General features: G+C 39.1%; 2 protein-coding genes across 2 annotated transcripts; both read left to right on the forward strand.

The window, feature by feature from the left end:
- Positions 1-2,646: 2,646 nt before the first annotated feature.
- Positions 2,647-6,559, forward strand: LOC137710349 (aluminum-activated malate transporter 9). The gene is made up of 6 exons (XM_068449301.2): positions 2,647-3,116; positions 3,627-3,764; positions 3,896-4,165; positions 4,284-4,420; positions 4,524-4,670; positions 5,344-6,559. Exons 1-6 carry the CDS (start codon positions 2,729-2,731, stop codon positions 6,070-6,072), a joined length of 1,809 nt encoding a protein of 602 aa, XP_068305402.1. The 5' UTR covers positions 2,647-2,728; the 3' UTR covers positions 6,073-6,559.
- Positions 6,560-6,892: 333 nt separating this feature from the next.
- LOC137710348 (uncharacterized) lies at positions 6,893-11,546 on the forward strand. Its single transcript, XM_068449300.2, has 13 exons — positions 6,893-7,030; positions 7,321-7,737; positions 8,053-8,299; positions 8,435-8,547; positions 8,686-8,765; positions 8,934-9,075; positions 9,211-9,291; positions 9,391-9,495; positions 9,972-10,154; positions 10,456-10,548; positions 10,743-10,882; positions 10,966-11,032; positions 11,153-11,546. Exons 2-13 carry the CDS (start codon positions 7,345-7,347, stop codon positions 11,270-11,272), a joined length of 1,764 nt encoding a protein of 587 aa, XP_068305401.1. The 5' UTR covers positions 6,893-7,030; positions 7,321-7,344; the 3' UTR covers positions 11,273-11,546.
- The last annotated feature ends 646 nt before the right edge of the window (positions 11,547-12,192 follow it).

Raw genomic sequence — 12,192 nt, forward strand, 5'->3', positions numbered from 1 at the left:
CCCTGTCCATCGCCCATAGCAAACTTGCCCTCAACACCATAGCTTTCGAGAGCAACGGGGAGGATATATTTTCAGAGCTTCCGATACAAGTAGCCACAAAAATACCATCACCATCCCTGATAATAGCACCAAAATCAACAGCAAGGCTCGTTGCATTCCATGACCCGTCAACATTCATCTTGAGCCGCCCCTGGGGTGGGACAATCCATCTGGGGGTGCTTCTCAATATGTTATTCTGTTCCTCACTTGCGTTTGTGGTTCTAGTAAACTCCAGCCACCATTGAATAACACTAGTAGTGCATACCTCAGGAGAGTTCAGCTTCTCGTCCCAGAGACTATGCCCCCCCTCCCCCAGCCACCATTGAATAACACTAGTAGTACATACCTCAGGAGACTCTAGCTTCTCGTCCCAGAGAGACTGTGCACCCCCCCTCACACACCAAAACACGAAGTGTGAGTGTTCCTCAAGAGTGGACCCACCTGCGAGCTCATTCACGCACATTTCGCGTAAGAGCAAGCCTAGCGTGGGCAGTTGCTCGGGGGACGGGGGAGAGAAAAGGGGCCCGAGGCCCCGTGGACCGGCTCCAGCGTGGGCAAGCCCGAGTGAAAGTGGAGGCCCGAGCTCCGGGCCCATGGAGAATTGCCAGCCTGAGAGCCTGAGGCCCTGTGACGCTAGCCCTGGCGTCAGGCCTTATTTAATTTTTTTTGTGTCTGGCGCGTGCACCCCACTCGCGCGTGGGGGCGCGTCGCCGACACAAAATCAAAAAAAAAAATTTACTTTTTCAGTTATCGTTGGGAAGTCACGTGGCTTCCCACGGTCCGTTCGATCTCAACGGATATTTAATTTGGATCGTTCGATCTCAACGGTAAAAAAAAAAAAGTCTTATTTAATATCCACCGTTCGATCTGAGATCAACGGTGGATATTAATATGCTTTATAAATAAAAAAATAAAAGAAAAAATAGTTTTAAAATTAAGAAAAGTTACCGTTGTGGCACGTGGCACAATCTGGAGTGTTGAAATTCAAATTTTTTTATATCCAACGGTGGATTATATGGAGGATTCAGAAAGGATTAGGTTGTACATAATGCCACGTGGCATGCCGTCATTCGTTAAAAATCTGATGGAAATCTATCCTCAAAGATTGTGAACAGATTATGACACGTGGCGCGACGTGATTGGTTAATAATCTTACCAGAAATCCATCACCAATAATTGTATTTTCGGATAATGACACGTGACATAACGAGTACGATTAAAAAATTTATCGGAAATCCATCCCCAATAATTGTCTTTTCGGATTTTATGACAAGTGACGCAACGACAACGATTAAAAATCTTATCCGAAATTACAAATAAAATTATTTTGTATTATTTAATAATACTTCGGATAATGACACGTGACGCAACGAGAACGATTAAAAATCTTATCCGATATTACAATTAAAATTATTTTGTATTATTTTATAAATAAAAAAAATACTAATATTTTATTACCTATTGTCAGGGCTATTGAAGTGTAATGGTGGAGATGCAAATGCTATTGCCAGGACTATTATTGTTCATTAAGGGCAATTATTGTTCATTAGGTGGATTGAATAGTGCTTAACCTGGGGGAGGACTCCAGCGCTGGAGTTGCTCTAATGGCATTCCTTCATTAGGTGGATGGTAGATTCGCCATATGCACCACACAATCCATATGTGGCTTTGTTCCGAATAATCATGTGCATGAATTTGAATTGACTGTTCAATAGCCTCTGTATCAAGCTTCTACATTTATCCAGAACCACTGTATATTTTGCTCCAACAAGTCAAACAGGTGACGACATCATTTCCTTTGCTGCTGGAGGAAGTACGAATCATTACGAAACGCGTTCGAAAGATAAAACCTTATCCGGATAAATTTAACGGCGCTGCCAAACTCCGTCAAATCAGTAAATTGAAACCCGCGGCAATTTCTTTGCACCTTCCGTACCTATATTATTGGACCTCTCTCGTTAATTTGGTTACATCCGGCCAAAATAAAAGTTTCGTTAAAAAAAAATATATATACATATATATATTTTTGTTTCTCAAATAATACAATTTTTAAAAATTATATAGTTATTATTAATACTCTAAAAATCTAATTATGCACTAATAATGCTTACCCTTTTATGTGTCATATCTGACCAAATGCAAATAAGATTGCTCGAATGCTTTGGTTCGAAGAACCTCATGATATAATTACAGATCTTTTTTTAGACGATAGTACAAACTTTGTAATTTTGTTGGTGCATGAAGCTCTTTTTCCTTTAACCTAGTTGAAATCTTTGATAAATTTTTTATTGTTAAATGCACCCATCTTTTTTTATATACGTATCATTTTTGTTGTATCAATGAATATCATACTTGTTCTAAAAAACTATTAAATAAAACGTAAATTGACATAACACAACAATTTCGTACTAAAAGTAAATACACACTGGAAAAAGCACTCCAAATTTCTAGAATATAACAAAAAAAGACAAATAACAACAAAATTTCTTTAGATCCAAACCGAAACATTTTCTGAAGCAATAAAAAGTAAGTAAATAAACAAATAAATAATAAATAAATAAATAAATCCCAAAATAGTATAACCACATGTCTCCAAGTTCAACAAACACAAGCTCATACTTTCTTATTTTGTAATCAACTTTTCTTTCCTCTACTGTGTTACAATTCCACTTTCCCTCTTCCAACAAAAATGGCAGCAAAATTGGGTTCCTTCAAGTACACTTTCCAGGAGAAGAGAGAGCGGTTGCTCTCCGTCCAGAAGGGCTACTCCTACTCCGAGCTGGGTGGCTTCCCCAACATCGAGGAGCAAGACCCGTCGTCGGGGTCTACCCGCTGCTGCACTTTCCGATCAGTCTCCGACCGAATTGTCGGCTGGTGCCGAACCGTGCAACATGTCTGGAAACGGGCGGTTCGGATGGGTCAGTCCGATCCGAGAAAGATCATCTTCGCCGCGAAGATGGGTCTGGCGCTGATGATCATCTCGCTGCTCATCTTCCTCAAAGAGCCGTTCAAGCAGCTCAGCCGCTACTCCGTCTGGGCAATTCTTACCGTTGTGGTGGTGTTCGAGTTCAGCATAGGTAAAATTGCTGTCTTGCCCATTCTCTTCGTTTTCGGGTTTATTTAGCAGTTTCATCATCTGGGTCTTCGTCCTATTGGTTTTACGGCGGAACCTTAACTTCCTTCGGCTCATGCTTTTAAGCATTTCTCTGTTTTTATTGGATATTACTTTTGATTTTTTTGCAGAATTTGAGTTCTTTGTATGTAGATTTGTTTATTTAATGTGGAAAGAAATGAACTTTACTGTGGTGAATTTAATAAAGTGTAATGTAATCAGTGAAGGGAATTGGAAAAAGCATGGAGCTCATGATTATAATAATTAATTGAAGCTAAAGTTTTTTCCTTCTTTTTTGTTCACGGGAAGTTGTTATTTAGAAGAATGAATTTTTGAGACCAAAAATCTTTCTTTTGTATTAACAATGGTTCGAAAGGTAAATTCTTTTTGTTACTGTTGGGCCTTCGACTCGATTTTGTTCTTAGCCGGGATTCAAGTGCATTTCTTTTACACTGCAATCTGCGTTCTTATGCAGGAGCGACTCTGAGCAAAGGATTTAACCGCGGGTTGGGGACATTTTCGGCTGGAGGCCTGGCTTTGGTTGTGGCAAACTTATGTGGGCTAGCTGGAGAGTGGGAAGAAGTCGTTATTTTCGCTAGCATCTTTATCGTAGGTCTGGATTTGCAACCAGTGTACATTTTTGGTTTTTGTAATGTCATTGAAAAGTTCAACTATATGCTAGACTTGCTAGTTGCTAAATTTTTGTTTGATTTTCATTTTCGTGACATATTATGCGGTTGCTAGGATTTCTTGCAACTTATGCGAAGCTGTACCCGACAATGAAGCCTTATGAATATGGGTTTCGGGTGTTCTTGTTGACATTTTGTTTCATCATGGTATCTGGGTATCGGACAAGGGAATTTGTTCATACAGCTGTGTCTCGATTCTTTCTCATTGCACTGGGTGCTGGTGTTGGTTTGGGAGTAAATATATGCATTTTTCCCATCTGGGCTGGTGAGGATCTGCACAACTTGGTCGTAAAAAATTTCATGGGTGTTGCAAAATCACTGGAAGGTTCGTTTACTATATGCTTTGAATTTGTTGGACATTGTAAAATCTTTCTCTTTTATATGCCAAATCCCAGTTTTGTCATTACCAATTTCCTTTGCTGACCATCTTTATCATTTTTTAGGTGTTGTTAACAGTTACCTTAATTGCGTTGAATATGAGAGGGTCCCTTCCAAGATTCTTACCTATCAAGCTTCCGATGATCCACTCTATAGTGGCTACAGATCTGCTGTGGAATCTACAAGCCAAGAGGACACTCTGGTATTTTTCATTGCAATATGTTGATGATTGGCAATTCACGGCATTAGCATATTTTTTGGTTTTGGTTTTGGTTTTGTTTTAAACTCATTATTTTTATTTGAAGATGGGATTTGCTATCTGGGAGCCACCGCATGGTCGATACAGAATGCTTAGATATCCATGGAAGAACTATGGAAAAGTGGGTGGTGCACTGAGGCATTGTGCATTTATGGTCATGGCATTGCACGGATGTATACTTTCTGAAATACAGGTACTAACCATGTCCAACTACATCGTGAGGCTATTAGTAACAGAGATTTAGTGTTGTTTTTTTTTTTTTTTTTTTTTTTCCTTTTCCCATTTATCTGTGCTTCTAAAGATGGTTTGATATAGCATGGCAATTTGCTCATTTGAAAAGCAGATCCTTCTAATTTATCGTTAATTGTGTTTGTTTGAGAACGTGTAATTTCTTTCCCACGTCTGTGACCACAATGGAATTTGTGCACTCAGGGTGTTCATAGATTTGTTTGTTGCTTAAATTTATCCTCGTGGTCTACCTTTGCCTGTTAATTTGAATTGTGCGTAGATTACCATAATTTAAGTTTTTCTTGCATACACATGAATTGCAAGGAAGCTCATTGAGTACCGGTAGTCATGGGATCCATGATCTTTTCATTATCATGCATGGGAAAGTTTTTCCTGCAACACATCTCCGGTGTTTTGGTATTGAAGAATTCTCGTTGAATGATCTATTTGTGTGGGGTATAAATACTGTATTTCTAATTTTCTACGTGGTATCTCATTTTGTATGTTCATCTTGTTTATGTGTGCACCTTTAACATCTTCATGATTATGGTTTTTCTTGAACTATCTATTTCTTTGTGTTCATTTATTTGAAATGTTTTAATGTCTTTTTACTGAACCACTGGTATGTTTATATGTAGGCTCCTGCTGAGCGAAGACAAGTATTTCGTAGGGAACTTCAAAGGGTTGGTTATGAAGGTGCCAAAGTTTTACGTGAACTTGGAAACAAACTGAAAACAATGGAGAAAATAGGTCCCACAGATATACTCAATGAAGTGCATGAGGCTGCAGAAGACTTACAAAAGAAAGTTGACCAGAAATCGTACCTGCTTGTTAATTCAGAAGGCTGGGAGATTGGAAGTCGACCAAAGGAGCTGGGAGAACCTCAGGACTTATTGAACGTGGATGATGAAGAAAATTATTTCCGGGAATACAAATCCCTTAGTGAAGCTGTACTTGATCTTAGTTCTTTTCCTGTGCCACAAAGTTGGGATAGCCAGATGCCCGCAAAGCCAAATGGCGTAGGCTCCGTACCAACTGAAGTCAACCACTCGAACCTGCCCGCAGGTGTTTCATCAGGAAGTATGTTCATGAAACAGATATCGTGGCCTGCAGGACTTAAATTTAAGGCTGATGAACCGCCAGTAGCGGAGGAATCCAAAACCTATGAAAATGCTAGTCAGTTGTCATTAGCCACATTTACATCCCTGTTGATAGAGTTTGTCGCAAGGCTTCAAAATCTTGTAGACTCATTTCAAGAACTAAGTGAGAAAGCACATTTCAAGGAACCTGCCGAACCACCAGAAATCTTAGAGCCACCTCGCGGTCGCAGGTTTTGGACCCGATTGCTCAACTGTCTGAAATCCTGAAACCAGCAAGCGGCAGTACGATTCCGCTTTATGGAGATCTGCTGCTACTGCTAGTTCAGTTCCAAAATACAACGGCGGCACTGATTTCTTCTGCTGCTGTCAATGTCATCACTCACGGCTTTCTTATTTATCGATGGCAGGTGAAGTGATCTCTATTTGGTTGATAAAGTAAGCATATAAGCCGCGCGGAGATGGTGATACCTCCGCCGGGGAGGGGTCGGATAATTTGCAGGCTAACGTTAAGATTACTCAGATCAATAGGGGATAATGAAACTGTTGTTTTCTGACTAACACTGTTTACTGATATTGGTGGTTTTAGTTTTTGCTCCACCAAATTGTAAGATAATATAATTCGGAGTCAACAACTTTTTACTAGGCTCTGTAACGCCCCTGTATCGCGAACTATGTATACATCTATATATATATATATATAGATGAAATTATTTCAATATTTTTCCAGTGTTACTAATACATGGTTATTGGCTTATATTGCGTTTCAATTCCTAATCGAATTCAATACCTGTATTTCATACGGCAGGTCTTGAGTTTGATTTCTGACGTTAGTGAATTACATAATGGTGGCAAGGGAGGCTAAAATGTCTCTGAAGTCTTCACGACGGCTAAAAGAGTGGATTGCCGTGTTAAGCCACCATGTTTTCTGAAAAAAAAGAAGAAATTAGACTTGACTTTCTAAAACTAATAGTAGAGACAAAAAATGGGGGAAAACCGGATCCGGTGCTGCCCAAATTAGGACACGGGAAATGAAAATCGGGTCGGGCAGGATCCGGTCCTTCCCACCGTAAAATGTTTGGTAAAAAACAAAAGGGAAACAATACTCTCTCTCCTCTCTCTCTCTCTCTCTCTCTCTCTCTCCCCTTCTGGTTTCTCACCCAAAAGATCTGTCCCATTTCCAACAGTGTATCCTTCTAGATCGAAGCTCTGCAAACAAAGCCCTCAGGTAATCCACTTCTCTCTCCTCTCTCTCTCTCTCTCAATCTGCTTGTTTGCGCTTTGTTCTACGGATCTTGTTGGAAATCGCTTGAGATATGTTTTTATTTTTTGCTAAGCATTGTTTAATTGAATTAGGGTCCGTAGCTCTTTCTTCAAGTAGAGGAATTTATGGAATTCGTTTCAATTAGGGAGTAAAAGTTAGGGGAAAAGTCGAAAACAATCGAAAATTGTTACCTGTATTTGATGCAGAAGTGAATTTTTTCTTAAGTTTGTTGGAAATTTGTGTTTTGATTTCAGTTAGAGGCATAATTTGTAGAAAAGATGGCTATGGTTGATGAAACTTTGTACCCGATTGCCGTTTTAATCGATGAGCTGAAGAACGAAGACATTAAGCTCCGTTTGAACTCAATCCGGAGGATTTCCACGATTGCCCGTGCACTCGGAGAAGAGAGGACCAGGAAGGAGCTGATTCCTTTCCTCAGCGAGAACAACGATGACGATGATGAAGTGCTTCTGGCAATGGCGGAAGAGTTGGGGGTGTTTATCCCCTATGTGGGTGGTGTGGATCATGCCAACGTTCTGCTCCCGCCTTTGGAAACGCTCTGCACTGTTGAGGAAACATGTGTGAGGGACAAAGCGGTGGATTCGTTGTGTAAAATTGGCGGCCAGATGAGAGAAAAGGACTTGGTTGAATATTTCATTCCTTTAGTTAAGGTTAGATGATTTGGTCCTATTCCATTATTTAATTGTAGTTGTTTGCCTTCTCATTACGCTTTCACTCTGGACACATGATCCTGTGGTTTGACCTGGCGGATTGGGTTGTAGAGTGTATATAAAATGCCATGGTAGTAGGTTCACAATTCAAAAGTTTCGTTATCTCTTTTATTTTCTTCCCAGTTCATAAAATGTAATTATTCACAAAATCCACTAGAACTTATATTTTGTTCACGTTATCCCTATGAGAATCTTTACCTCAGTGCATTGGAATGACTTATCTGTATTTCTCTCCATGCATCATTTTGAATACAGAGACTTGCTGCCGGAGAGTGGTTTACAGCCCGAGTTTCATCCTGTGGTTTGTTTCATATTGCTTATCCTAGTGCCCCAGAAACTTTAAAAACGGAACTACGGACGACATACAGTCAACTGTGCCAAGATGACATGCCCATGGTTAGGAGATCTGCTGCAACTAACCTGGGAAAATTTGCTGGGACTGTAGAAGCTGTGCACCTCAAAGCTGACATAATGTCTATATTTGAGGATTTGACGCAGGATGGTATGTGTGTCTTCTCACTCTTGTATAAAATTTTATTATCATATGCCAATATTCTATCTTTTTCTTAAAGACGGTTTTATTAATCTTAGCATTGGTATTTAGTATGAACTTGTTCCTGATGAATCTTGTTTTCAGATCAGGATTCTGTTCGGTTATTGGCTGTTGAGGGTTGTGCAGCTCTTGGGAAGTTGTTGGAACCTCAAGAATGTGTGGCCCATATTCTTCCTGTCATTGTTAACTTTTCACAGGTATATCATATTTCTTAGTGTTATTATTGCATGCGGTAATGAGCAATCTTTACACTTTGTTTATTCTGAATTATATAAATTGCAATATTAGATGTACTCTCGCCAATATTCATGATGCAAACTTGTTCTTTGGACCAGGATAAGTCTTGGCGTGTTCGGTACATGGTTGCGAATCAATTATACGAGCTGTGTGAAGCTGTTGGTCCAGAAGCTACAAGGTAGTCAGTTTATTTTGTGGCTTGGCTTTTATTGTGAATACTGTATTACTTGGATTAGGATGTTGTAATTATGTAAATGTGAATCAATTGCCCGATCTCTCTCTCTCTCTACCTACTTTGTTGAGTTCTAAATTAATTGATGAGTGTGGTGATGTTGGTATATATTAGGTCGGACCTGGTGCCTGCATATGTTCGGCTTCTTCGGGATAATGAGGCTGAAGTACGAATAGCTGCTGCAGGAAAAGTAACTAAGTTTTGCCGAATTTTGAATCCAGAACTTGCCATTCAGCAGATCCTTCCTTTTGTGAAGGTTACACATCTCACCTAATGTGTGGATTATATTTTCCCTAAGCAGTTTGTTGTTGAAGTTTTTAGGCAATTCTAAATACTGTTTAGCTTTTGCTTGTTTGAAAATGATATGACTTATTATGTTTGCCTGCCATAGGACTTGTCAATAGATTCTTCCCAGCACGTTCGTTCTGCATTGGCATCAGTGATAATGGGAATGGCACCAGTTTTAGGAAAGGCAAGAAAATTTTGGGGCGTATTTAATTCAAATTCTTACTTAGAAGATAATTTTTCTCCCTCTCATTATATGATTGGTACTTTCTTTTGGTGGCTGCAGGATGCAACCATAGAGCAGCTGCTGCCTATTTTTCTCTCTCTTCTAAAAGACGAGTTCCCTGATGTGCGATTGAATATTATCAGCAAGCTTGATCAAGTCAACCAGGTTTGTCACAAGTTTTTCTATCTGTATGCTTTACATATCTTTTTTCTGTGTGTATCGAACTGGTGGTGTCAAACATAAGATTTTATATATTGTACATACTAATATGTGATGGTTGGACTGTGTGGTAGTCAATTTTGTTTTGGATTCTCTAGGAAGGTAGACCTGTTTAGTAGCGTACTGCTTTTATATGAAACATAGCTAGCATTTGTGCTAAGGCAATGTTGATGAATCAGAAAAAGCTTTTGCAGTATGGTGCTAAATTTTTACTTTTACAGACTGTAATGGTGATCTGATAAGGAAATTTTAGCATTTGCAAAGGAACATAGTATAAACACGAGCAACTCAATTGTTGGAGTTTTCGGATTTAAGAGACGCAAGAAAGGCTTTAAATTCTGAAATCATGGTCATTAAGTGTATTAGTTAAAGTTTTCATATTGAATTTGAAAAAGTCGTGGATATATCACTTGTTGATGCAGGTAATTGGGATTGATCTGCTGTCCCAGTCTTTGTTGCCAGCAATTGTTGAACTTGCAGAGGATAGACATTGGAGGGTTCGGCTTGCGATAATAGAATATATTCCTTTATTGGCAAGTCAGTTGGGTGTCGGGTTTTTTGATGATAAGCTTGGGTCTCTTTGCATGCAGTGGTTAAATGATAAGGTTAGTGCGGCTTCTGTTTTGAGTAATGATGTTTCTATATCTCGTGTTTATCTCGTCTCAAAAAATCAAAAGAACAAGAAAAGGAGTGATGTTGATGCCTGTGTTGTTTCTTTTTCATCATCATAAGCAATGAATTTGCTGCCTATAATGGTTTCCTGGTTATGAAGTAAAAACATAGGATTCTTCTTTCTGGGTGGTTGACAGCTGGTGCCGTTTCAAATTATATAAACTGTAATCGGTGACGCAGTCTTGCCTTGTTTTAGATCTGTTTTACTGACAAAACTTCTGATGATGATGGTAGGTTTACTCAATACGTGATGCAGCTGCTAATAATCTGAAGCGCCTTGCAGAAGAATTTGGCCCTGATTGGGCAATGCAGCATATAGTCCCACAGGTTCTCTTTCTTTCTTTTCCTTATTCTGAAAAGATTAGATATGGTTATGTCTAATAAGCTGTAGTGACATATTACTAAACATGGTTATCGGACCCAGCCTTGTTAAGGGACTGGATTGTTGAATAGTGTTCTTTTGAATTCGAAAATCTCTTGACATGGTAACTAAACAGTTGAAATTGGAAATCTCTTGAAAGGTTTTGGAAATGATTAGCAACCCCCACTATTTGTATCGGATGACGATTCTACATGCAATATCCCTACTTGCCCCTGTTTTGGGATCAGAAATCACTTGTTCCAAGCTTCTACCGGTGGTAGTCACTGCATCAAAAGATAGGTATAGATTAGAAGCTATTAAGTTAAATTACGCTTCTTGTTTGATTTTATTTGCGCTGGTGGGCTGAGAGTTGCTTCTTGTAGGGTACCAAACATCAAGTTCAATGTGGCAAAGGTGTTGCAGTCAATTATTCCGATAGTTGATCAGTCGGTAAGTAATAAAAATCTCTTCATTTGATACTCCGAACGCACACGAGCATAAGATTCAAAACACAATACGCAGATCGAGTGAAAGTACTGAAAGGACTTATGCATAATACGCTTTGCGCAGGTGGTGGAGAAAACTATTCGTCCTTGTTTGGTTGAGCTTAGCGAGGATCCCGACGTTGATGTAAGGTCCTTTGCTAGCCAAGCCCTTCAGTCAAGTGAACAGGTCATGATGACTAGCTAGCGAGGTAGTCCTTAGTTTGCACCTCGTTTAGGTTTTTTGTGGACCACGAAATTCAGATGTATCTTTTACCCTCTTGTGACGCAGAGGTGGTTTTCGTACGCTCAAACGATTTGCCATGATTTTGATTCTTTAGTACATTTGTTCACATCAGTGTTAGTAATGTTGTATCCAAATGTGGCGTTGGATTTTAGTTTCTTCACCTTTGTAATGGGTTGCGAAGAATGATTTTCCTTTCCTTAAGAGTCTCACGGTATTAGCAAAACCGTTCACTAAATGGTTGTTCAACAAAAAATTTGTGACTATTGGTCATTTAATTCATCAAAACGTTCAGGTATGGTTATTTTCGTTAATTTCGTCAAAACTTACGTTCAAATGAGGCATGTGCCACATACTTGAGACTGAATGGAGGGGCAAATATGAAAAATTAAAATGAGAAAATTCTAGCAATGGTCTTTTAATTTTAACGCAATTGGAATAATGGTTTGTATTAATGGTCTTTTTATTATGACTTATTTTGATGGAAGTTTTGAAGAGATGACGAAGATAACTGTAGTGGTAAGGCACGGTTATCCATCCCTCCTAGAGGTTGGGAAGATTCACATAAGCATTTCAACTTTCCTTTGGCCACATGTCTGGCTTCCAGACCAGCAGCAAGATTCAAACTTGAGACCTTCAGTTTTTAGTTTGAAGGAAATCTATCAGTCCGTCCTTTACCATTTGGCTATTAGTGGTTATTGGGTGTGGTAAATTGGTTAGGGTTGTGCTATCTATACACCCATTTTTACTTTTCACACACTCTTTATTAATTTCTTTCTGTTGATCTTTTTCAATTCATCCGATCTGACGGCCGAAAACCAAAAAGATGTAAAAAGAGGTGTGTAGATATCACACTCCAATTGGTTATTGTATATTTTGCGAAA

The sequence above is a fragment of the Pyrus communis genome, chromosome 6, assembly GCF_041283825.1.
Source record: "Pyrus communis isolate YQ-2024b chromosome 6, ASM4128382v1, whole genome shotgun sequence".
Taxonomy (NCBI): Eukaryota; Viridiplantae; Streptophyta; class Magnoliopsida; order Rosales; family Rosaceae; genus Pyrus; species Pyrus communis.